The sequence below is a fragment of the Equus przewalskii genome, chromosome X (assembly GCF_037783145.1).
Source record: "Equus przewalskii isolate Varuska chromosome X, EquPr2, whole genome shotgun sequence".
NCBI classification, from domain to species: Eukaryota; Metazoa; Chordata; class Mammalia; order Perissodactyla; family Equidae; genus Equus; species Equus przewalskii.
The window spans coordinates 15,415,837-15,440,805 of NC_091863.1; the positions used below are offsets into that span (position 1 = coordinate 15,415,837).

Genomic DNA, 24,969 nt, shown 5'->3' on the forward strand with positions numbered 1-24,969 from the left:
ATTAGTGGTATGAGAGTACAGCAAGTTGACTGTACTCAGAAGTTCATCAGGTCCTACAGGCAGCTCATCGATTAAGCTTATTCCCACAGTTGGCTTCACTTGGAACTGACAACAGAGGGATCTTAACAAGTTTGACAGGGAAAGGACACCCACGCAGGATTTTTTTTTCCACATAGGTTTTAAAAAATCTGGTTTGGTTTCAGCACGTCTTCACTGAGCCTACAGAAACAAACAAAACACTAGCACGCCATCAGACTCCTCAATGAAAATGTATTTCACGTTAAACACAACGTACACATCATGCAAACAAGGCATCACCACAGTCACAACAGTACTGTGAGGTCCAAGAGATCACAACAAAACAGACATTTAGCAAAATAAAGCTGGAAGAAAGATGGTGAGGCAGTTTTTAAAAGTGAGACCATGCTATCATTTCCTGTGTGCTTGTCAGAGCAGGGCTTTTCCCCGATACTTGTCAACATCAATGGCACTGCGTGATTGGAGGCATGTATTTTATTTAGTATATACACATACACGAACATACACAGTTTCCATAGCTAATAAAGTCTTAAACTGTAGCTGGTTTTAGAAGCACATGAACAAGATTACTATTGAGACTTTTTTATATCTCCTGGTTGCAAACCTCAGTCAGAACTATGAATCTTTCCAAACTATTGTACAAGTCAAAAAAAAGTTTCAAAGAAGAAAAGGTTGTTTTAATCAGAAAGTCACATTTCACCACAAGAAACAAAATCAAGAAAACAGATTATTATATGGCATAAAATGCATGGAGTATACATTCTACCGTCATTTGTCCCCCATTCAGATGTTTTTATGTTAAAGTCTGTTAAAGTGACATATTGGGTCCAGTTCAGGGCCCCCTTGTTCCAGAGCACTATGATGTTCATTCGTGCCTGGTTTTATTAGAGTTGAGCAAACAAATAAAGCTCCAAGATCCAAGAGGAAAAGAGCAACAACATGAACACCAAGCACCTGTGCAAGAGACACACAATTCATTCAGTCCAAAAGCCACTTGGAGCGATGGTTCGGAGTGACTACAGCTTGGAGATTTTAAGGTGCAACATGAAAAGGTCCTTGCTAGATTCAGGTGCCCATGTCTACAAGAATAGGCATACGGGCACAGAAATCGTTTCACACTGTTCAATGGCTTCTTTACTCTAGACCCCCAAGGAGTAATGTGGGGCAACGCATTTTGCAGGTGGCTAAGCTTAATAATAAAAAACAGCTTCTTGATAGTAACTTCCAACAAAGAAACCCGGGGGTGGGGGGAACCCTCCTGAATTTCTTCTTCTAAACACAGGGACGTATGCAGCCCAAGTTCAGTATATGTTTAAGTAGAGTCTGGATAAATGTCTAGAATATTTACAAGAAAAGACATCTAAATGCTTACGTGCTCCAACTTTGAGAATAAAATGGTTATAAGGTGAATTTCCAAGCCTGAATCACTGGGGTATTCGGAGGCTCACTATGATAATAGAGTAGTTCAGGAAGCACTTTATCAGCAGCTGAAGCTCATAAATAGAACCGGAACATGAAACTTCGCTAAAGCCCAACAAGGCCAAGGTCTCAAGGTTTCTACCAAGAGTGGCCAGTTATGACATACTAACTAGGAATACAGTTAGATTTCACTCTAATAATTTGGAATCCAGTGGTTAAGGACAACAGAAGCTTCTTCAGAGGGCCGGAAGCTCGGGTTTGACTACCAGAATCTTCACATGTTCTCCAAAGACCACCTGTGTCAATTCAAAAACAGAATCAGGTGAGACCAATGACGAGCCTGAGTATTTCGCAATCTGTAGTATCTAGTCTCTCTTATTAAAGTGATCACACAGTATAGGACTTTCTACCTTCTTAGTAATTCTATTTTCTGCTGAGAGTATCTCTCAATGGAAGTGCTGTAGGATTTTGTGTAGGACTATTCTCTTAGGTGGGCTAAATTGTCTTTGTGTGGAACTGTCCTAAAACCTGCAGGATGTTTACTGTCCCAAGCTTTGCTTTCCAAATGCCAGTGTTGCCCCCAGCCACTGTGACAACCAAAAACCCCAACATATTTCCAAATGCCCCCCAGCGGGGGTTGTACCACCTCTGGTTGAAAAGAATTTGAGAACTAGACTATATGACAAATGAAAATACAAGCAGTGTGAATAAAATTATCTAGCCAAGATTTGTTTTTCCTTTTGGACGGGGATTTTACACTAAAGTTAGAGATGTAGGAAACAGATTTGAGGAGCCATGAATACTCTCCTTGGTTTTGTGGATTTTCCGCTCGTTACTGGATAGCCAGGGCGGTGAACTGAAGGGTTCAAGGTATGCTAACAACAAAAGAAACCTCTTACTAAATATTAAGCCATAGAACTGTCAGGGAAATAGAATGCTCAAGTGAATTGTATTTTTTTTTTTGTTAGTGTCCAAGAAAGCAGTTGCTCTTCCAAACCAGGGATGTGGTTTACTCTCAAAATTACCTGTCACGCATTCCCTCTCAAGTTTGAAAGGACCACAACTGCTTTCCCGAGAGCCGAGAGAAGCAAACTCTAAAGTGCATTGTCTACAGGCAACACTGAGGCCAGGCAGAAATAAGTACACGAAACACAGCAGCCTTGGCCGTGCGGCCTCCCCAGCCTGTTTCCCCATGTAAGAAATAGAAAGGTTGGACTACATCACGGCAGGCACTGAAGTTCTGTTATAGCAGTGGAGCACCATAAAAAATAAAGTGGCTGAGACGATGGGGAGAATAGAAAAATGTTTTTAAGAGTTTAAAGTGGGAGGAGCAACTGGAATTAAGTTATGAAAGGATTTGATGATAGATTCTAAAGATGTTTTCATCATTCAAAAACAAGCCCCACACTGAAGTAAATCCAGTGTGAGCTGTGTATAACTAAGTGCACACAAATGCAGAGTGTTTGTAACTCACAGACATAACTTTTCAAATGAGAAGAGCTTCTAGAACCATTTGGGCTAGAAAAAAGGCCAAAGGCGGGGAAGAAAAGCTTCAGGGTGCAAACTTCAGTTCTTCCCCCGACCCACTCCCTCAGGTACGATCCAAGAACAGACGTTTGCTTTGAAAGAATCCAGAATGGGTCAACAGAACAGCAAATCATTTGGCCCAATACTCATCAATGTTTACGAATGATTCTAGATAGTATGTGGATGTCACTGAGTAAAACTAGGGGAGAAATTCATTCTACTAACGCTGCCTGGTACCACCTATTACGTAGAGCACTCTCTCTCTGCCTCTAAAAAAGATGCTACTTGAGACAGATGGTTGGTCACACTTTTAGCTAGTGCTTCTCAACACACACACCCCAGCCACACATCCCAAACAGCAGGGGCGGGCGGGCATGGTGGGGTGTGGTGCTGAAGGCTCCCATATGAAGGATTTACTGGAAATCTATCTCGATTCTTGTGTGTGCTGCAGTATATACCATATATTCATATTCATGTTTGAATTTTTCAAATAAAACTGACCATCCAGGAGGCTGAGTGATGTTTATCCTATGTTTACAAGCCCCAGTTGGAGAGTTATGGATTTAGACTACCATCCACAGATATACCTTTTGAAGAGACACTGTATTTGTCAACAGAAGGTGTTCAGAGTATTTTCTTGGCCAGGACTGTTAAATCCTTCGATCAGGTTTTTGTTACAGTCATCCAGGCTGAGATTTTCACTGGATCTCTTGGGGAACATTGGGGGGCCGGTGAAATCTAAGAGATCTTGAAGTGCCCGGGCATTACCAGTTCCATTTTGGTCCAGAGATACCCCAGGAATCATTTCACTCACTGGTGAAAATTCTGGGATGGAGATAAGCTCTTCTTTTGAAACAGGACTGGAGGGCGGGAGAGAAGGGGAGACAGAGAGAGGGAGGGAGATGGAAAGAGAGAGGAAGACAGACAGACAACTATTAATTCTATTTGTAATATTTTGTTACGCTACTTTTCTTTTCTAGAGAAGATGGACTTAGAGTCAGAGCTTGTGTGTAACACATTGCAAAAACACAAGTTAGTTCCAATCTGGGACCTTGACAGACGCAAGGCCCCCATGGATGAGAGCAAGGGAAGTGGACTAAGCAGGGCTGGGAAGGCCAAGCTCACACTGCCCACAGGAAGAAAGAAAATGAAAACCGTAGGCCCCAGCACCACTACAGGGAAGCCAAGCACTTCCAGAACCTTCAAAATGGGAAACCCAAACTGAAAGCAAATGCTAGAAGTTAAAAGCGAGCAGAGAAAGGGCCCTAATTAGCACCAGGGCTCCTGGCGCTGCCTCTCTGGAGCAGTGCCGTCTTGGGGGAGCTGGTTTTCCTTCCCTGGCCTCAGTTTCCTCCACTGTACAATGGGATGAACCATCATTTCTCCCTCCCAGGGCTCCTGTGAGTGTGATGTGATCATGCCAGGGAAGAGCTTGTGTGGAGCCGCCTGGAGTAAGCGCTGAGTTAAGGTTGGGGCCCTTGTTAACAAGGACCCATCCTCCACACAGTCACCTGCAGCGTGCATCTCCCCACCACTCCCTCTCTAAAGCGAGACTTCCACTCCACCCTGGCTGATCCGGCTCCTGCCCAGCTGGGCCTGGTGTTTCCTCTCTCTCTCTCCTCTCCCTGACATGGGAGGAGGAGTTTCAAGGCTATTAGCCACAGGCCTGGCTGAGTGGTGGGCTGGGATCTGAGGGCCTGTCTCCTGAAGTCTCTCTCAGCAGCCAGAGTAACTCTGCTGTCAAGCTTCATCTGTTCTTTCTTTCCTCGATAAGATCTTGGAGAAGAATCTAGAAAAACCAGTCGAACTGCAGAAGGTCAGGGGATCCATCTCCCTCACAAGTGAGCTTAGTTAGGGAGCAGCAGCTGACCTAACACCACCTCTGGTGGCTGAAGCCTGGGCAAACTGCCTCATTACCTTGCCCCACCTCCATTCCCTGGGTTTGAACAGCTGGTCAGAGGGTGGGAAGGACAGAAAGCTTGGGTGCCGCCTCCAGGAGTGGCCTCTCTAAAGATAGAGGTGGCCACAGGGAGAACTCAGTGCACACACAAAGCCCCTTCACTTTCTTGAACCCTGGCCAGTGTCACGTCTTGTCCCCTCGCTCAGAGACATAAAGAATAAGAACAGCTGGCTCAACACGGGTGGGGGGGTTTGAGGGGATGTGGTGTTAATCCTTAAGATGCCTCAGCTGTGTTCTTCTGGGGGCAGAGTGGTGCCAGTTAGGGGAAGCCTGCCATGACAGTCGGAGGTGGCAGGGGAGACCCAGGTAAGGGCTGAGGACGCCCTGCTGTCAGTCTGTGCAGGACTTGCTCTACCGGTGATGGAGCTGCTGGACCCTGGGTTTTCACATATCTGGCTCAAGGCCAGGGTGCATGAGGTGGGATATTTACAGTCAACATGCCCTAGGAAAGACCTTTCTCCACTCGCCTCCCCTCTCCAGACTAAGCTGAGAACTGAGCCAAGGAGAGAAGGGTAAACTCTGGCAGGCTGGAGCTCTACAAGACACTGTCATACCCCCCTGACTCAGAGAGCTGCCCCAACTCCAACTGCACTGCCAAGGCTCTCGGTTCCGGTGCCTCTGCCCTAACCCCATGCTGAGTTCTCCTTTCATCTGGAATTAATTTGCCAGGTGATGTCATCCACAAACATACCAATTTAAGAACTCCTTGTTTTTAGGATCTGAAAGCAAGTTAATTTATCAAGTCTCCAATGACAAGTTTAGTTAAGTATGAGACACTGCACATATTTGTCCCATACCCCACCCAGATCCCCTTTACCTGTGGGTACATCCATCTCCCAGCTGTGGAGAGACCCAGCTGCTAAGGACTCATAGCTGCCACGTCTTCTCTGGACAAAAGCCTTTGGCTGACGGGAGCCCTATGTCCACAAAAGTTGTACCTGCATCGCCCACCCTGGGTGGCCCAAAGTCAATGACTGATGGATACAGCGGCAAGAAGGCTACCTCCCTTATCCCAATCAGACCACTCTCTGGTGGAAATTCATCCTCCAGAGCTCCCGTGGGACCAGCTGAGACCGCCTCCTTGCTTAGTGACTTCCCTGCCCCGTTCTGCTTCCCTGCCTCCCCTCTCTCCTGAGAACTCTCTCCCGAGAAATCCCACGGCCTAGAATCCCTGTCCCAGGCTCTGCTTCTAGGGAGCCCAACCCAAACACTGATGTTACAACACTGACAGCTTTCCTGAATGGCAAGCGGACCTACAGTGGGTGATCTGGGTGTGTAAGAGACGAAGACATCAACTAAGAGGCAGTGGAGGTGTCTGGGGAAGAGATGAGACTCAAATGCAAAAGAGATGGACTTACCTCACATCCATAGACTGAACCTCTTCAGTTGAATCATCCAGACTGTTTGACTTCCCATCAAGGGCGTCCAGATGAACAAGGCCCCCAACGGATTTAAGCCCATTGGAGAAAATGTCTCGGGGAAAAGTTTCTGGGGCAGTGTGTCCCACACCATTAACTTCTTGGCAGGTGTTCAATCCATTGATTTCTGATTGAGAACACAAGGTCATGCTGTTAATCATCAAATAGCCAAAACAATTAAATAACAGGGGAAATATATATATATATCGAGGCAATTAATCCTCTGCTTTACCAACAATGTAATATCTTTTGCAAAAAGAACCCCATGCAATCACCTTCACACAGGGGAAGATTAGACAAATGACATTAGCAGTGTCTGTGCAAGGCTCATGACCCACCCAGGTGGCTTGGTGTCATATACTGCACAGGTCCCCAGGCTCTGTGTAGCATTTTCTTGAGCCACATTGCAAAAGAGAAATGTGAAGAGTGGTTCTAAGATGGATATGCCTTTTCTGACTTTGGCTGCTATGAAATAGTCAAACCTAAGGAGGTTTTTTTTTTTTTTTTTTGAGGAAGATTAGTCCTGAGCTAACATCTGCCACCAATCCTCCTCTTTTTTCTGAGGAAGACTGGCCCTGAGCTAACATCTGTGTCCATCTTCCTCTACCTTATATGTGGCACATCTGCCACAGCATTGCTTGCCAAGTGGCCTGTAGGTCCACACCCGGGATCCAAACCAGCAAACCCCAGGCCGCCAAAGCAGAACATGTGAACTTAACTGCTGTGCCACTGGGTCAGCCCAAACCTAAGGAGTTTTAAACATACAAGATAGAAAAGAGCTGGACTACCCAGAAGTCTGGAAGACAGAAGAAACCGCCATAGCACAGGATTCAGTTCTATTAAGTTCTATTAAGAACCTGACCAGCAGTTAAGTGCCCTGCAAGGCAGCATGGGCCAGCAGACGGCCAGCTCCTGTGCTGGGATTATTAGAGTAAGCGAGGAACCCAGGGGTTTCCAAATGGACCTGAGAGACCTGTGCTGGCGATGGAGACTCCACCAGGGAAGGGAAACTGCATAGGCCTCCTGTAGCAATAAACGCTCTTAGCACCCAGGGGTGCTCGTCCCCCACAGGAAGTGCTACAAGCCCTCACCCACTGAAAGGAAGAACCCAAGAACCAGACCTCACTCTCACCTATTTTGTTGGGGACAGCTGGTTTTATCTTATTTTCCACATACACAGTAGGCTGAAGCTCCACTTTCGGGTCTTCTTTCTGAAAACAAACAGAGGAAAGGCTGACTTTACATAGAAAGACAAATGCTTTTGGAAAGCATCGGGGGATATCTGGAACTGTGCGGGGCCATCTGCCTATTTCATGGTAATTCTTTGAATCTTCTGAGCTTATTACAAATCAGCTGGGCTTCCCTTCTTAATATGTCACCAATGTCCTTTCTATTCATGGACTATCGTGCTTCTCCCTGCATCCTCACCCCCATTTCTCTGAAGAAATTTTTTATTACCACTCTATCTCAGAAACTCCTCTCTTAGACTCCTCTTTCCTTTCAGGCACCTACAGCCTCCTTAATCTACCCAAGAACAGAGCAAGAAGAGCCCATTTTTTCTGGCTAATCCTCTCTGAGACCTACAATTTCACTGAATGTACTCTGCCATTCTTTTCTTCTCAGTACATGAACTATTAAAATGGTAATCTGAATGCCTACCTTCACTTCTGGAGTCCCATCACTCTTCCTTGTTCTCTTCATAATTTCATCTATTCTCTGGAAACCAAAAATAACCAGGTAAGAAGACTACAAGACTAATAACACATAAAACTAGCTGGGTCTATATGCAATTTCACATTTCTCAGAAAAATAGTAAAAGAGAAATGTCAGCAGAGGATAATGAGTATAGAATGGCTTTCCACTGGTTTTGCAGATGTATACCTCTGCCCTATGAACAAGGTCAAATGCTTGAGAACTGAATCAGTAAGTATCTAAATCAATATTCAATTTATATCCCATCTTTTTCCTTAGGTTGTCTAGAAATCAACAAATCACCCACCACCTGCCACTTGAGAGAACCACCCTATGGAAAGCCAGGCTGAGGTGCAGGAGGGGAGGCCACAGATTGGGCTCCCGGGCCTACAGCAGCACGAAGCACTGGCTGGAGCTAGGTCCATGAGAATGGACTTTTATAATCAGCCTCCTTAAACACAACTTTATCCATAATTACATTAAATGTAAATGGACTAAACACCCAATTAAAAGACAAAGACTATCAAACTGGACTAAAATAACAAGTCCTGACTATATGCTGTATACAAGGGACACACTTATAAGGACACACATAGGTTCAAGTTAAAAGGATGGAAAAAGATTTGAGATGCAGATGCTAATCATAACAAGGCCGACAAAGCAGACTTTAAGACAGGAAGTATTACTAGAGATAAAGAAGGACATTTCATAATGATAAAGGGGTCAGTTCAACAGGAAAATTTAATAATTTGAATATATATTCATCTAACAGAAGAGTTTCAAAATATATAAAACAAAAACTTATAGAACTGGAAGGAGAAATGGACAAATTCATAATCATAGATGGAACTTCTAACACTCCTCTCTCAGTAACTGATAGAACAAGATGACAGACAACTAATAAAGGTATAGAAGATTTGAACAGTACCACCAATAAACTTGACCTAATTGACAATTCTAAGATCACTCTATCCAACAGCTCCAGAACAGAACTGGATTCACTTCCTGTTCCTGCCTAATCCTAAATCCTCCTGATCTCTTAGCCCTTACCTTCTTTCTCTCCAGGCGCTCCTGCTCAATCTGCAGCATGATCTGCTCTCTTTCTAGACGCATCTGTTTAGCTGCCTCCTGGGCCTTTGCTTCTGCTTCTTCCTTCTGATAGAAACAGTTAAACCAAGGCATAGGCTTTACCAAGCTAAGAAAACACTGTAGTAATTGCCTGGGGTTTGCATACGACCCTCCACCTCATCTTCCACCCCAAAGTAGGTGCTGCTCCAATATTCAATGTGGATTTACACAGCCTGCTCTAGGACACAACAGACATGGTTGGGCCTTCCTCAATAAAACTTTGGTCCACTATGCAAATCACCTGCAGACAGTTCCCATACATGGCCAAGGTCTTTTTATGTCTGAGGGCAGTCTCTGGCCATGAAGTGTGCATGTGTCCAGAAGTTTCAGGATATTAATTTCCCAAGGAATAACTTTCAACCCATGAGAGGTAGGATTTGGTAGATAAATAACTCAGTTTCCTCACCCCTCAAAGGGACAATTCTAAGGCATGATCCACAGTCTCCTAGAGAGTCCCAAAGGGAGTGTGTTCCAGTTGACCACGGTAATTCACTCATCAGCGCACTTACATCATCAGCGCACTTACATCGGCTTTCCTCTCACTCCCTTACCAGCTTCCTGGGATCTTCTCCTAAATCAACTACTGGCACCCAAAGTCTCACCCCAGGGTCTGCCTTGGGGCGAACCCGAACTGACATACAGCAAACATTACCAACTTCGCCTTTATTGCCCAAAGTAACTCATATTTAATAACCAGCCCTGTTAAAGAAAAAATTTCAAGTAAATATTATGAGTCATTCAAAGTTAGCTAATTTTACCTAATATTTACTAAGGCCCTTAAGGAAAGTCTATATGAAGACTCATACAACACCTGCTTTTCAATCATGGCTTTTTCTTGCTTTTCTTTTTCTTGTTTTTCTTTTTCTTGCTCTTCTTTCAACAACAGCTCCTCCTTGGCCTTCCGCTTGGCCTCCTCTTCCGCCTTTCTTTTCTCTTCCTCCTCCTGTCGCTTCTTTTCCTCTTCTTGCTTACGGGCTTCCTCTTCCAGGCGAATTCTTTCCTCCTCTGCCTTCCTTTTCAATTCTTCTCTCTCCAGCCTTTTGAGAACATAACTGTTGTTAGAAGATGACAACATGCTCAAAAGGCAAACTGCCAAGAACCGTGTGCTGCCATAGTATAATGCATGACAGAGACACGTGCACTTGAATTAGTACCCACTTAAGAAAATGACTCATCTTTCCCAGAAAGCCATTTCACTCTGTATATTTACACATAAAAAATATTAACCATGGTTGACTTTAAATTCTGTTATACAAAGAGCAATGATATATTGCTTTCTGAATGTATTGTAATGAAGACACACGTGTTCCCTAGTCAACCTACAAATGACCACAGCCCCATCATTCTTATTTAATGACAATTTTTTAAAAACTAAGCAAAATAAATATATAAAACCAATTTAAGCTAGAAAAAAACTAGAACTGTCTCTCAACAGCCACAACTGTGCCAATGAGAACTGTGAAAGCAGTGACGATGAGCTCAAAAAGTTCCCTTTGGGTTCTAACTGGTATGCGGCCTCCGAAGCAGCAAATGGAAGACAATGCTCAACAGAAACCTGACATTTAATACAGAAATTAAAGCATCTATTTTCCATTTATTTTAGTAATCTTTAAAAATCTATTTTAGCTTTTATTCTTTGGTATATGAAAATTAAATGGCATTTAGACATTTTTCATCCATAGATGAAAGGTTGGTGATGTAATGATAAAGAGCTCTGAGCAGTGAGGGAAAATTCTGTAAGGTCTAAGCACTTGTTGTTACATTTCTAATGTTCTTCCTGCTCACACGTGTCACTTTCCTCATCTATGAAAAAAATGTGAGTAATCATACTCATCTGGCAGTGTGTTACTGACTGGCAATGTGACATATGGGCAAGACCAAGACTGCATTCTGATTGTGCCACTTGCTGTGTGACCTTTCCTTGGAAAGTCATTCAACATTTCTCATGCCCATTTTAAAAATAGGAATAGCTATACTACTGGCTCCATGACATGCTTGTGAGAATTAAAAGAGAAAATGCATGAGAAGCACTTAGCACAACGCCTGGCCCTAGGTAGATTCTTAAATGCTAGTCTGTTTTACAGTTTAAAATAAATCCTCTCTCCAACTCCCGTCTTTTTAAATGCATCTATAAATCTGTATGTTTTCAGAAATTACCTTTATTTGGAAGCAGGTATCACTGACTTACTAGGTGCTGTTATATTGTTATAAATAGATCAAGACTTAAAAAGAGCATCCTTCCATCCTAATGGTCGGCTTCAGGAATCGTGGAGGCCAACAGCCTATGTGTCACCAAAGAAATATTTTAAAAGGTAAAGAAATACTTAAAGACAGTAGCCTAAGACTGTAACAGTACATGATAATATATTCTGTGTTAGCAGAGGTAGCAGTGCCTAAAAGCCTGGAGATAAATATGCTGGAGAACTCTGGAGATGAGCACTATGGGGTCTAATCAGAAACACCAGTTCTTAGATTCCTCAATGAAAGCCTAAGGACGCCCAACACAGGATCATCAAAAATGGACGTGCCGATAACAAGATGTATCCAAAGGTTAATCAGAGCGCTGTCTCAGTTCTTAGCCCTCTTTGAAGGAGCCGGTTGTGACTGTCCCAGAGAAGAAGTTAACACACAAAGGACACACACTGTGTATGAATTAATGCATAAGCCACTTCAACTTTATCCTCATCTTCTGGATCTGAAAAACCACTCTGCCTCTTCTGTTTTACCATGAGGACTTCAGAGATGCCCAATGCACACATACACAGTAACACATCCTCTCGGCCCCTAAGTCCCCATAATCCTCGCCATCACCCACAACATCAACTCCTCCCCACAGGCCCATTAGCCCCTGCTTGTCCCTCCTGTTAGAGACAAAAGGCCCTCCATTAACCACACTCTGCTTTCCCCAAAGTAGGTAAAAACTGGCTTGCCCTGTATGAAACCAAGTCCCTCAAAATCCTCTCCAAGGATGAACATTCTTCCTCTCCCCGCGTAATGAACCAGAGAGAATGTGGATTTGGTCATTTCCCCACCACCCCTCCCTGCAGGCCCCCCAACCCCACTGCCCTTGCCATCATTACTGAGTTCCCTCCAGAGTTCATGCATGCAACTGTCACCCACCCCCAACCTATCCCTATTCCCTCACCAGGTAGAAAGTACCAGAAAACTGGCCATCATGGTCCATTGAGCATTTAGCAGATGCATCCCTTATCCCCATCATCAGCCATCAGTGAGGGTCTTCTGGTAATGACCCCCATCTCTCAACTTCCAGCACCTCACCTCTTCTTGTCCCACCCTTTCACCACATTCCTGACGTAGGCACAGCCTTCAGTTGTTCCATTTGTGGACTACGACATGGGTTTCACCGTTCTCTCTTCCTTATGTGCTTAAAAGTTTTCATTAAAAAGAGCTTAACTTTCAACATCATAAATCCCAACTTCCTTGCTCTGCTCGTACCCCATCCTTGGCTTCCTGCTCTCCTGCCCGGCCCCAGGTAGTACTGCGCAGTCACTTGGGTCTGCTCCCTCTTCTCCCAGTGTCCCCCAGCCTCTGATCCCCTCGTGGGCATTTCTGGGATGGCATGGAGGCCACTCTGTTGCCCAACTCCAGGCCTGGGTGGGCCCCAGGACCTCTCGGGCCTTTCCTGGGCTGCCAACACTCGTAAGACTAAGGCCCAAACAAGGCTGTCCCTGGGCCTCAGCTACCACTCCAGCCTTTTATCCTCATCCTCCAAATCCCTGTGCCAACAGTCCAAACCTCTACCTACCTTCTCTCCGTCTTCAACATCCTCTTTAGTTGATGGTAGCATCAATCACTTTACAGAGAAGACTGGGGCCACCTGATCTGGCCTTCCTAAACTTCTCTCCTCTGTGGCATTACTGCTCAGAAAGTGTCCCCTTTCTTCCTCCGCTTAGATGCAAAGGACTGTAAATGCCACCACTTGTGCTATTAATTCCACACTCCTGCACCTGTGTTCCTTCCACTATCCCCTCTTCCTTCCATCATTTCACCCTTCTACGCATACCCTTCCACGGCCTGCAAAAATACTCAGGTCTCATGCATCGCAAACCACTCTTGTCAGCCCCCACTCCCCTACCTTCTACTCATGGCCTCTTAACTTTGAGCTGACGTTCAGGGTCTCAGCCCTCTCACCTCTTTCAAGCTGACTTATGTCTCCAGCCTTCTCCACAATTTGCCTCCAAAATCTCAGTTCATTTCCTAAACCCCAAGACCAACAGCCTTTCTTCCACCTTGACACGTCTTGCAGGTGGAGACAGCATTAGAGTCCTCCCGTGAGGACCTCTCCATAACCGTGTGTGAGGCTGTACTGCCCCGGCTCTCTCTTCCTGCCTCGGCTGCCACTGCACCCCACACTGGATGGGCCCTGCCTGCCCTAGCTCTCACCCCAAAAGCTTGCCACCTGGAGGTTCCACCAGTGAGACGCCAGGTCTCAGTGGCATGAAGACCTCTGCCTGCAGTGCCAGGCCTGGGGCTAACTCTTGTGTGGACAGTGAGCTTCAGCGTGGCTATGTGACCTTGCTGGTGGGGGCTGCCTAACTTCAATGTCTTTCTATGTGGGCCCCCAGAAGGTATTTTAGCTTCTTAACATGTCTTAATGTGACTCATTTTGGAATCGCAGTAAAATCTCTTGCTTGCTAGGTTTTGCCAGTGCCTTCCCCAGGGTGGACCCAGGGTCTAGGGTTTCTTGCCCCGACTCCAAGATCCTGATTTACATCTTGGGTTATACACATGTCCAAGGGTTCTGCCCTATTCTGTGTGTTTCCAAGAAAGCCCCGATGTCACTGCTAGTGGGGACTGGACCAGCTTTTGCTCTCCTTCCTGGGTCCCAGCTGTCTGGATTCCTTGTCAGACCTTCTGTTCTGAGTAGTCTCATCCCTGACTTGGACGGCGTTTCCCTCACCAGTTTGTGACAATAATTGGCTTTCCACAGTTTGACTCAAGAATCTTTATTTTTCTCTATACTCTCTCATCTGGCAACCACATTTCTGTGGCTTCAACTATTGACTCTAAGCACAAAACAGACGTGAGGATGATCTTATTCCAAGAGGTGTCCACTGTGTTCCAGCCCCAGGTTGTCTGGTACTTTCCTTTCTCACCTCCCACGTGGTGCTAGCAAAGCTTCACATTCTGGTAAGAGAGAGGAAAACTGGTTTTGGGTCAAGTGTATTGTTGTCATTTCTACCTAGGCTCTAGGCTTCAAGTCCATTTCCAATCACCTGGATGTTCTGCAGGCACCTTACACTTATTTTATTCAAAAATCAAATGGAGGGGCCGGCCGAGTGGCGCAGGGGTTAAGTGCGCACGTTCTGCTTTGGTGGCCCGGGGTTCGCTGGTTCCCATCTCGGGTGCGGACATGGCCCTGCTTGGCAAGCCACGCTGAGGTAGGCGGCCCACGTATAAAGTAGAGGAAGATGGGCACGGATGTTAGCTCACGGCCAGTCTTCCTCAGCAAAAAGAGGAGGATTGGCAGCAGATGTTAGCTCAGGGCTAATCTTCCTCAAAAAAAAAAAAATCAAATGGATAGGTTTTACCCTCTAAAACCACCTCCTTCTGTCCTTCTTTTATCTGTTACTGGGTATACCATTGTCCTAAGCCCTTAGAATCAAACCTGAGCATCAACTTTGAGTTGGCCCATTTCAGTTGAGCTGTGTGAGTCCGCAGTTTGGAGCTGGAACCCCCGCGTTGAACTCACCCTCACTTCTCCAGGTCTACCTTCACAGCCTGCGTTAGCTCTTGCCTCCTCTTAACCCATGACTGCAATGGTTTCTTAGTTGTGCCTCTTCCTCCTTCCCTGCCTTTCTCATACATTTACTGAGCACCAGCACAGGCAACGCAAAGACTCTATCCCAGCCTTTTTGAAGTGCTTACTAGGAGGAAGTAGCCTGAACAAACAAGGCTATGTTAGTCAGCTCAGCAGCTGGCTTTCAGAAGGGTGAAAAGTGGGAGAGGTCGGTTTTTTCCCAGGTGGAGGGCAGAAAGGCTGCAGAGAGGGAGCAAGGCTTGACCTGAGTGTGGAGAAAGAAAGACGTGTCTGGCGAGCAGATGCCCAAATCCACATGGGGCAGAGGAAAAGCAGAGGTGTAGAAGTGTGGAGCTGTGTGGTGGGGGCATGTCAGGGAGCTCTGCACACCGGCACCCACGATGCTGGAGGTGGAGCGCCAGGTGGTGGCCAGGTCATGGCCAGCCTTGAAGGCCTGTTGACAGGTTTGGATGGAGCCTATGGGCAGGGGAGTCGCTGGCTTGTTAAAGGATGGGAGCAGGACAATGACACTTATTTGAGAACAGTCACTGGGGACACAGTGTGGACAGTGAACAAGCTCCAAGAAGTCTAGAGCAGGGAGCTCAGTTGGGATGCCAAAGACACAGTCCAGGTAAGAGACAACAGGGGCTGGAGGAGAGGAGGGCTAAAGGAGAAGGGAGGGGACAGAGGCCATGAGGCAGCCCAGAAGGACCTGACAAATGACATGCTACCGAGGAGGAAGGAGACGCAAGAGCTGAAAGCTGGCTCTGAGACTTCTGATTTGGGTGCCTGGAGAGAGGAGGGTACGGAGCTTGTGAAAAGAAAAGGAAGTTTGGGAGAAAGAGAATAAGGTCTGCTTTGGAAATGCTCAATTTGAGATGCACAGGGGACACACTCAAAGGAAAGCGTACAGCAATTGGAAATATGGTTTTAGACCAGTGCTATCCCATACAAGTTTCTGTGATGAGGGAAATGTTCTAGAGATTTGTGCTGTCCAATATGGCAGCTACAAGCCATGTAGCTATTGAGCACTTGAAACGTGGCTAGTACAGCTGAGGAACTGAATTTTACTTAATTTTAGTGAATTTACATTTCGGTAGCCACATGGGATGAGAGGCTATGGTACTGGGTAACGCAGCCCTAGGAAGAGACCAGGCCACAGGCACAGATTCAGGAGGCGTCAGTACACGTGTTATGTAGTGCCTCCCTTGTATCAGAATGTATTGAAGGTTTACAAAGCAAGATGAAATTAGCTTCAGAAACAGATGGTGGAAGAAGGCAAAGAGAAAATGAGGTTAGAAAGGGAGAGGAGAGGAGAGTTGGTTTAGCACACCAAATTCTCAACATGAAACCGCTGCGTGGAACGTGAGCCCCAAATCTTTTGAAGCCAGAGGAAACTGGCAGCCTGACCGGGGCACTGGCAGAGCAGGACGGAGCACTGCTGTTCAGGGAGGGGTTGTCAGGCGGAGCTGGCCAAGGACTGAGGGTTGGGAGTCCAGGTGACATGTGAGGGGATGAGGGCTGGACTGAGGAGACTGAGAAGGAGAGGCCAAAGAAGCAAGGGCAAGCTCGACAAGGTCAAAGCCAACAAAGAAATGGATTCAGAGTCTGACAATTAGGAGAAATGGTGAGCGTGAGGTTTGAAGACTGAATGTGATTTGAGGAGATGAAGACAGGGAGTACAAACAATTCTTCAGGAGCTGGGCTGTGAAGGGAATGTGAGAGAGTGTGGCTGCTGGAAGGTACAGAACTTCACCATCCTAAGCACAGAGCTAGAATCATGCTACTTACCTGCTCAGGGCCCACAATTACCAAGGCCTATCATTTGAGGTCCTGTGATTCATCTTCATCTCCTGCAACCTCCTCCATGCATCCTGTGGCCCACCCAAAGCAGCCCAAACCCACTACTCAACAAAAAGATCTACCGCCGTTGAGCAAAAGGGTGTTGGGAGGAAAATCATCAAAGAAGTCCAGAATTTGAACAAAGGACCAGCCAGACCTAACCCCCATCCCTTTTAAAAAAATAAATCAGCAAACTTGTAATCAGAGACCACAAAAGACTTGCCAAGGTCACTCAAAGATCAAGAATATTCTATTATTCATGACTCTAAATTCAGTGCTGGTCTTGAAGTGCTGCAGAACAGCTTGCTTCCTGTCATGTTAATTCTCTAAACAGTATTGGATTGCACTCTGCGATCATCCTAAAAGCTTCCTTGACCAATTTAATGATAAAATTTACCTTGTCCTGTTGAACATGCATTCCTCTCTGAATACAAAGATCAGAAAAGGTGGAACTCTGTATTTTGAAGTGCCCTGGTACTAACAACGCAGTGGTTCTCAAACTTTGGCAAGCTATTGAAGGAGGACAGGGCCTGGGCTGCTTTCCCAGGATGCCTTCCCTGGATGGTTCTGGCCCCCTCCAAAGTTGAGGGACCACAGCCAAGATGTCTTCTGCTATGCTCCGGATGGGAGTCCCTGTACCTTGTATCTTGTGGACTATGAGGTTGGCTTCCACTTCATCTAGGGGCATCTGCTCAACCCTCCTCTCGCACTTGGGGGTGCAAGTTAGGATAATTTGGGGAAAAACACGATTCAGAGAGCAGAATCAAGATCTCTACATCCAGAACCTCCTGTCTTTTCAGGAGAACCTCCTCCTATAACAAAGCTCAAACTCCCTTGATAGTTCTACGAGTCCAAGAGGAGAACAGGCGCTGTTGGTAACATTTAGATTCAGGAACTATGAGTTTCCAGGTCGTCTGAAAAGAGCAAAGTTCCATCGCTGTTAATTACATCTAATAGAAGACACAGTCTGCTGAACACCTGCCATGCTTCTGCCAAGCTTTTATCAATACCCAAATTCCAGAAAGAAAGGCGAGTTGTTCTTCCCACCACAGCCTTTACACAAGATCATGACGAAACTCTGAGCACCCCCATACCTGTCTTGTTCTTCCTTCTCCAGCCGTTCCTGCTCCTCCTGTTCCTTCTGCAGTCGGGCCTGTCGTCTCTTTTCAGCAAGGATTTTTGCAGCCTCTCCTGCATTGGTGGTGCCTGCTGTGGGCTTCCCTGAGGCTGCATCAGAAGAAAAGATGAAGGAAAATGAAACAGTGATTGTACTCCCATGGCAGCTGCCACTTAGAAACGAAAAATCCAATCCAGTGGGTGATGGGAAATGCTGCCAGGACTAGCACAATTAACCATGGAGCAGAGAAGGTGACATGGGCTGGCTGTGACCTCGGATGCATTTCATAGTGGAGGGCAGCAGAAAAGTGAGGAGGAGAGACAGGGTCGCTAGCAAGTCCCATAAGAGCCACCACTGCTGTGCCCAACTGGGTAAACTCACCCCATTCATCAAAGAAGTTTAAAAGACTAAAGGAAGACCCTCTCCATGCGAAGTGCAGATGCTGGCTGGACGGAGCTGAGTACCCCGTGGGCTTCCACAGCCCTGAGCAGTGTCAGCCCCTAAGTCTCCTCCACCAGGGGACCCTCAGAAGACCCAGAGGAAGGACTCAGGGGCAACGCGCAAGCCTGAGAAAGCAGCATGAGGCATGAAGCTGTCTTAGGGAATAAGTCCCCTGCTTTCCCCCAGACACAAGACTCCCACATGGATCGGGTCAGAGGGAGAACTAGCTTGGGAAGCCAAGGTCTGGGGCAGCGTCGGCCAGGAGTGCCTACCTCCACTGCTCTCGGCCTTCCCTCCTGCGGCTGCGTGCTTCTCGGTGGCATGCCTGTCTGCCACGTGCTTCTCTAGGACTTCCTCTCCGTGTGCACTGGCTGCCTGCTGAGCCAGGGCACCTTCCCTTTCCTTGTTGCTCTTCTCTTTCTCAGCTTTCTTCTTGGGTGTTTCCTGGCTGGGAAAAGCAGGAAAGCGGTACTTCACGGGAGACCCGGGGTATGGCTGCTTCACATGCTTTGGAGACTGTGGATACGCTTTTGAAGTTGCCCTGGAAAACCAAAAACACGCCAGCAAATGATTACTGGGCCTGACCACAGAACCGTCTGTTCCTAACACACCTGGTTCCAAGATGTTATACAGTTTCATCCTTCAAGAAGAACAAACCTAAGGTTTCACACACACTCAGAAGTCCCTGAAGTACTCTCACCCTAACAGGAACATACAGTATCTGTAAGACGTCCCTGGTGGAAGGGACAATATTTTAGGAAGCCTAGCTGGGGACGTCATGTCCTAATTTCACTGAAGTTTGATGACAACGTAAGGGTGGAGCGTTAGGCATTTTCCCACCTCCTCTTTTTAGATGATCACCACGGTTGGATCTGGCTATAGCATGGCAATGGACGAGCTGGCTTTTTTCTTCTATTGCACAAAATACATGTAACACAAAATGTACCATCTTAACCATTTTTAAGTGTACAGGTCAGCGTCATTAAGTACATTCAAAGTGTGGTGCGACCATCACCACCATCCATCTCCAGTACTCTGTACCCATTAAACACAAACTCCCTATTCCCGCCTCTCCCAGCCCCTGGCAACCACCCCTCTGCTTTCTGTTTCTAGGAATCTGACTATTCCAGGTACCTACAGTATTTGTCCCTTTGTGTCTGGCTTATCTGGCTCAGCATAACATCTTCAAGGTTCCTGCTTCCTTTTTTAAAAAAAAAATTCACCTATACTGAGGTATATTTGACATCTCGTACCTTTTTAAATACTGAAGACCGAAGTCAGCCAAGAGGTGGGGAGGGTCGGGTGTCTGTTTGGAGGTTCTTAAGGTTTAAAAGAATCTCTCCTGCTACTGGGCAGATTCAAAAGGTGAGGACAAGCCCATTTCTACACAGGGAAACACCGCTTTATTCAAATGCAGACCTTGTCTCATGTCTGTTGGAAGAAGGTCCATTATAGACACGCTGGCCTAGGCCTGGCTCCTGGTGAGCGCTGGGTGCTATGATGTAGGTAACAGCTGCTGGGGCCCAGGACGGGCCACCCCAAACTATCCCACAATGGTATATTGACTGTTTCGAATTAAAGTTATTTGAGAAGCAGCCAATGCAGGAAAAAATCATTTTTGACCCTCCTCTCTCTGCTTCACCTGAAAGCAGGAAATCCATCTCCCCTAGGGAAGGCACTCTCCCTGCGTCCTTATCACCACAGCTGAGGGATTCCGGGTGAGAAGGCTGCAGAAACAAACCTTGCTAATTTACTACCTCAAGCCTGGGCTCTGCGTCAATTCCTTACTAATTACGTACGTCAAACCTAAGTTTCTTTGTCCTGTGATTCCTCACAAATTTATTGTTTCTTTATGTAAAAAGATATAAACACAGCCTGTTTTGCCCATCTCAGAGAGCATCATTTTCATGATTCTCCTATGTGCACATAATTAAATTGGGTTTTTCTCCTGTTAATCAGTCTTGTGTCCATTTTATTATTAGTCCAGCCGTAAGAACACAAGAAGGGTAGAAGGGAGAATTTCTCCTTCTCTGACATAGCCAAGCTTCAGATGCCAAGTTCACCCAGAATTTCACACAGGGATGTGGCATTTGTACAGAGTTCCTGTAAGAAGAACATAAAGTAACCTCTACGTAAATTACAAATTGTCACTCTCAATCCTGTAGCAGGTCGAACCATATGAAATTGCTAAAACAAGCATACCTTAGACACATTGCAGGCTCAGTTCCAGACCACTGCAATAAAGCAAATATTGCAATAAAGCGAGTCACACGAATTTTTTGGTTTCCCAATGTATATAAAAGTTATGTTTATAATATACCATAGCCTATTATGTGTGTAATAGCATTATGTCTAAAAAATGTACATATCTTAATTTAAAAATACTTTGTTGCTAAAAAATGCTAACCATAATCTGAAGCTTCAGCAAGTCATAATCTTTTTGCTGGTGAAGGGTCTTTTTTTTTTTTTTTTTGAGGAAGACTAGCCCTGAGCTAACATCTGCCAGTCCTCCTCTTTTTGCTGAGGAAGCCTGGCCCTGAGCTAACATCCGTGCCCATCTTCCTCTACTTTATATGTGGGACACCTGCCACAGCATGGTTTTTGCCAAGTGGTGCCATGTCCGCACCCGGAATGCGAACCAGCAAACCCTGGACCACCGAGAAGTGGAATGTGTGAACTTAACCGCTGCGCCACAGGGCCGGCCCCAACTAGTGAAGGGTCTTGCCCTTGATGTACACCTGCACTGATCAGGGTGGTGATTGCTGAAGGCTGGGGTGGCTGTGGCAATTTCTTAAAATAAGACAACAGTGAAGTTTGCTGCGTTGACTGATTTTTTCTTTCACGAATGATTTCTCTGGACTATGCGATGCTGTTTGATACCATTTTACCCAGAACAGAATTTCTTTCAAAATTGGAGTCAATCCTCTCAAACTCTGCCACTGCTGTATCAACTAAGTTTGTGTCATATTCTAAATCCTTTGTAGTCATTTCAACAATCTTCACAGCATCTTCACCAGGAGTAGATTCCAATTCCAGAAACCACTTTCTTTGCTCATCCGTAAGAAGCAACACCCATTAAAGTTTTATCATGAGAATGCAGCAATTCAGTCATATCTTCAGGCTCCACTTCTAATTCTAGTTCTCTTGCTATTTCCACCACATCTGCAGTTGCTTTCTCCACTGAAGTCTTGAACCCCTCAAAGTCATCCATGAGGACTGGAATCAACTTCTTCCAAAGTCCTGTTAACGGTGATATTTTGACCTCTTCCCATGGATCACAAATATTCTCAACAGCATGTAGAATGGTGACTCCTGTCCAGAGGTTTTCCATCCACTTTGCCCGGATCCAGCAGAGGAGTCACTATCTATGGCAGCTGTAGCCTTACAAAATACACTTCTTAAGACTTGAAAGTCAGAATTACTCCTTGATCCATGGGCTACAGAATGGATGTTGTGTTAACAGGCATGAAAACAGCATTCATCTTGTACATCTCCATCAGAGTTCTTGGGTGACCACGTGCATTGTCAATGAGCAGTAATATCTGAAAGGAATTTTCTTTTTCTGAGCAGATCTGAATAGTGGGCTTAAAATATTCAGCAAACCGTGTTGTAAACAGATGTGCAGTTATCCAGGCTTTGTTCTTCCATTTATAGAGCACAGGCAGTGTAGATTTAGCATAATTCTTAAGGGCCTTAGAATTTTCGGACGGGTAAATGAGCATGGGCTTCAGCTTAAAGTCACCAGCTGCATTAGCCTCTAACAAGAGAGTCAGGCTATCATTTGAAGCTTTGAAGCTAGACATTGACTTCTCTCGAGTTGTGAAAGTCCCAGATGGCATCTTCTTCCAATGGAAGGCTGTTCTGTCTACATTGAACATCTGTCGCTTAGTGCAGCCACCTTCGTTAACGATCTCAGCTGGATCTTCTGGAGAACTTGCTGCAGCTTCTCCATCAGCACTTGCTGCTTCACCTGGCACTTTTATGTTATGGAGACGGCTTCTTTCCTTAAACCTCACGGAGCAACCTCTGCTAGCTTCAAACTTTTTCTCTGCAGCTTCCTCACCTCTCTCAGCCTTCATAGAGATGTAGGGCCTTGCTCTGGATTAGGTTTTGGCTTAAGGGAATGCTGTACTTGGTTTGATCTTCTATTCAGACCACTAAAACTTTCTCCCTATCAGCAATAACGCTGCTTCGCTTTCTTAGCTTCTGAGATCAAACGAGCTCAGGTGTGTTCAGGGTGGTATGGCTGTAGAGTGTTTCGCTTTCTTATTCGTGTGCTCACCAGAGTAGCACTTTTAATTTCCTTCAAGAATTTTTCCTTTGCATTCACACCTTGGCTAACTGGTACAAGAGGCGTGGCTTTCGTCCTATCTCAGGTTTTGACATGCCTTCCTCACTAAGCTTAATCATTTCTAGCTTCTGATTTAAAGTGAGAGACGTGTGATTCTTCCTTTCACTTGAACACTTAGAGGCCACCATAGGGTTATTAATTGGCTTAATTTCAATATTGTTATGTCTCGGGGAATAGGGAGGCCTGAGAAGAGGGAGAGAGACGGAGAAACGGCTGGTTGGTGGACCAGTCAGAATACACATAACATTTATCAATTAGATTTTCCATCTTATATGGGCACAGTTTGTGGCACCCGAAAACGATTACAATAGTAACATCAAAGATCACTGATCACAGATCATCATAACAAATATAACGATAATGAAAAAGTGTGAAATATTGTGAGAATTACCAAAATGTGACAAAGACACATGAAGTGAGCAAGTGATGGAAAAATGGCACCAATAGACTTGCTCGACATGGGGTTGCCACAAACCTTCAATTTGTGAAAAACACAGTATCTGTGAAGCACAATAAAGTGAAGTGCAAGAACACAAAGTATGCCTCCATTCAACTGTTTCTGACCTATAGCAACAGCAATAAAAATGGCAACTCAACCTAATGTTAAAGGCCAATTGCTCACCAGAGGCTTAAACAGTTATCTAATTAGATCCTGCTAGTAAGGAAAAAATATGATCAGATCAATATTAAACTTAGCCTTGAGTTGGAATCATCCTTAAGTGGTATGTGGATTGGGTAAGAGGCAGGCTGGTTTTCCAATGATACTCTTATGCTAAAAGGCCAGCTCCAGGTGCCCAGGAGACGTTCTCTCAGTCAAAGACAGACTGAGAGCCACACAGTGGTGTGATCACTCAACCGAATGAACACAATTTGAACTTGATTTGAATTTTTACAATGCAGTTGTTTCAGCATCAACTATTTTACTGAGATGGAATCAGTCTGGATCCCACTTCCAGGGTGGGCTGTCTGCCCCTCTCTGGCAGTCTGCTCTGACTCAGGCCCACCATTCCTAAGGGTCCACTCAGCAACTAGATGTTTCTTTTCAGAGATACTACATAACCCTGGCTTTCTAATTTTGCTCCTAGACTCTTATAAAGTGGTGCACAGAATCCTCCTGCCCCTTCATATATGTATGCATATGTATTCATTCAACCCTGCCATTACTGACATTTGGGGCTGGATCATTCTTTGTTGCAGAGTGGTCCTGTGCACTGTAGAATGTTTAGCAGCATCCCTAGTGGGTCTCTACCCACTAGATGCTAGTAGCAATTTCTGCTCCCATTCCCAGGTTGTGACAACCAAAAATGTCTCTAGACATTGTCAAATGTCCCCTCAGGGGGAAGATCGCCCCCAGCTGACAACCACCGAGGTGAGGCATACATACAGCCACCCCCATACACCTTCTATGTGTATAAAGCAGATAAAAGTGGAGTTGCTCTGGGTGGAGGGGCAGTGTCCTAATCCCCATGGTGACCCTGAGGCACGCCTATGGGCTTCCTGAGAGCTTTAGCTCGAGAGGCAATTATTAGTGCCTTATGTGCTCTGACAGTCATGTCTATATCCTTCCCGCAATGATCTGGAGCTCAGACTTCCTTTAACACCTTCCAAAACTACGTCCATGCTTCCTGAGTGCTGTCTACACACCGGCCATTGTGCTAAGTGTATATATACACATACTTGGGTATGTATGTGTGTATACGTGCATCTTTCAGTTGTCGAAAACCAGTATGACACAGGTACTATTATTAGGGTCACTTTACTGATGAGGAAACTGGGCTTAGAGAGGTTAAATAAGCCACGGAGCTGTGGACGGAACCCATGCCTCCCTGACTCCACTTCTCACAACTCTGACCTACTTGCTGTGTTGCAATGGTGGTTAAGCCTGAGCGGGGCACCAAGATCCCCAGATTTCCATTTCAGAACCGGCACAGAGTAAGCACCTTATAAGCTGTTAGATATTGGTGTTGATTAAACATATGAAAAAATAAAAATCTGAATTATCCTTACAGACAAGAACTAACAAAGCCAGGAGGAAGAACTGTAACGGGAAACCACAAGCCCTGCTCCCTCATGATGACAGTGCTCCACTGAGCAGAGTTTTCCATTCAGCGGCAAAAACCTGTGTTTAGGTTCAAATAACCTGTACAAACATATGGCAGGAAATCTTCTGCTTGGCAATGCCCTCCTTTCATGCTGTCGTCCAGGGCTGTAATGTTGCTCTAACTGCCAGGAGGGTGTCTCAAGGGACCTGGTCTAATGCCTTGTGAAGAGCAA

The 24,969-nt window shown here is 45.6% G+C and overlaps 1 protein-coding gene across 22 annotated transcripts in view; it reads right to left on the reverse strand.

Moving 5' to 3' along the window:
* Nucleotides 1-253: 253 nt before the first annotated feature.
* Nucleotides 254-24,969, reverse strand: part of MAP7D2 (MAP7 domain containing 2) — a 97,642-nt gene continuing 72,926 nt past the window's right edge. For 16 of the 22 annotated variants that reach the window (XM_070603497.1, XM_070603503.1, XM_070603501.1 and 13 more), the window contains 9 exons: nt 18,617-18,885; nt 17,881-18,013; nt 9,995-10,220; nt 9,106-9,210; nt 8,023-8,079; nt 7,496-7,574; nt 6,304-6,490; nt 3,573-3,845; nt 254-1,754 (listed from right to left, as the gene is read on the reverse strand). In XM_070603497.1, coding sequence (XP_070459598.1) covers nt 3,596-3,845; nt 6,304-6,490; nt 7,496-7,574; nt 8,023-8,079; nt 9,106-9,210; nt 9,995-10,220; nt 17,881-18,013; nt 18,617-18,885 — 1,306 coding nt within the window. In that variant the 3' untranslated portion in view covers nt 254-1,754; nt 3,573-3,595. The remainder of the gene's footprint in view (nt 1,755-3,572; nt 3,846-6,303; nt 6,491-7,495; nt 7,575-8,022; nt 8,080-9,105; nt 9,211-9,994; nt 10,221-17,880; nt 18,014-18,616; nt 18,886-24,969) is intronic. The other 6 variants (XM_070603512.1, XM_070603515.1, XM_070603508.1 and 3 more) reach the window with 1 other exon arrangement.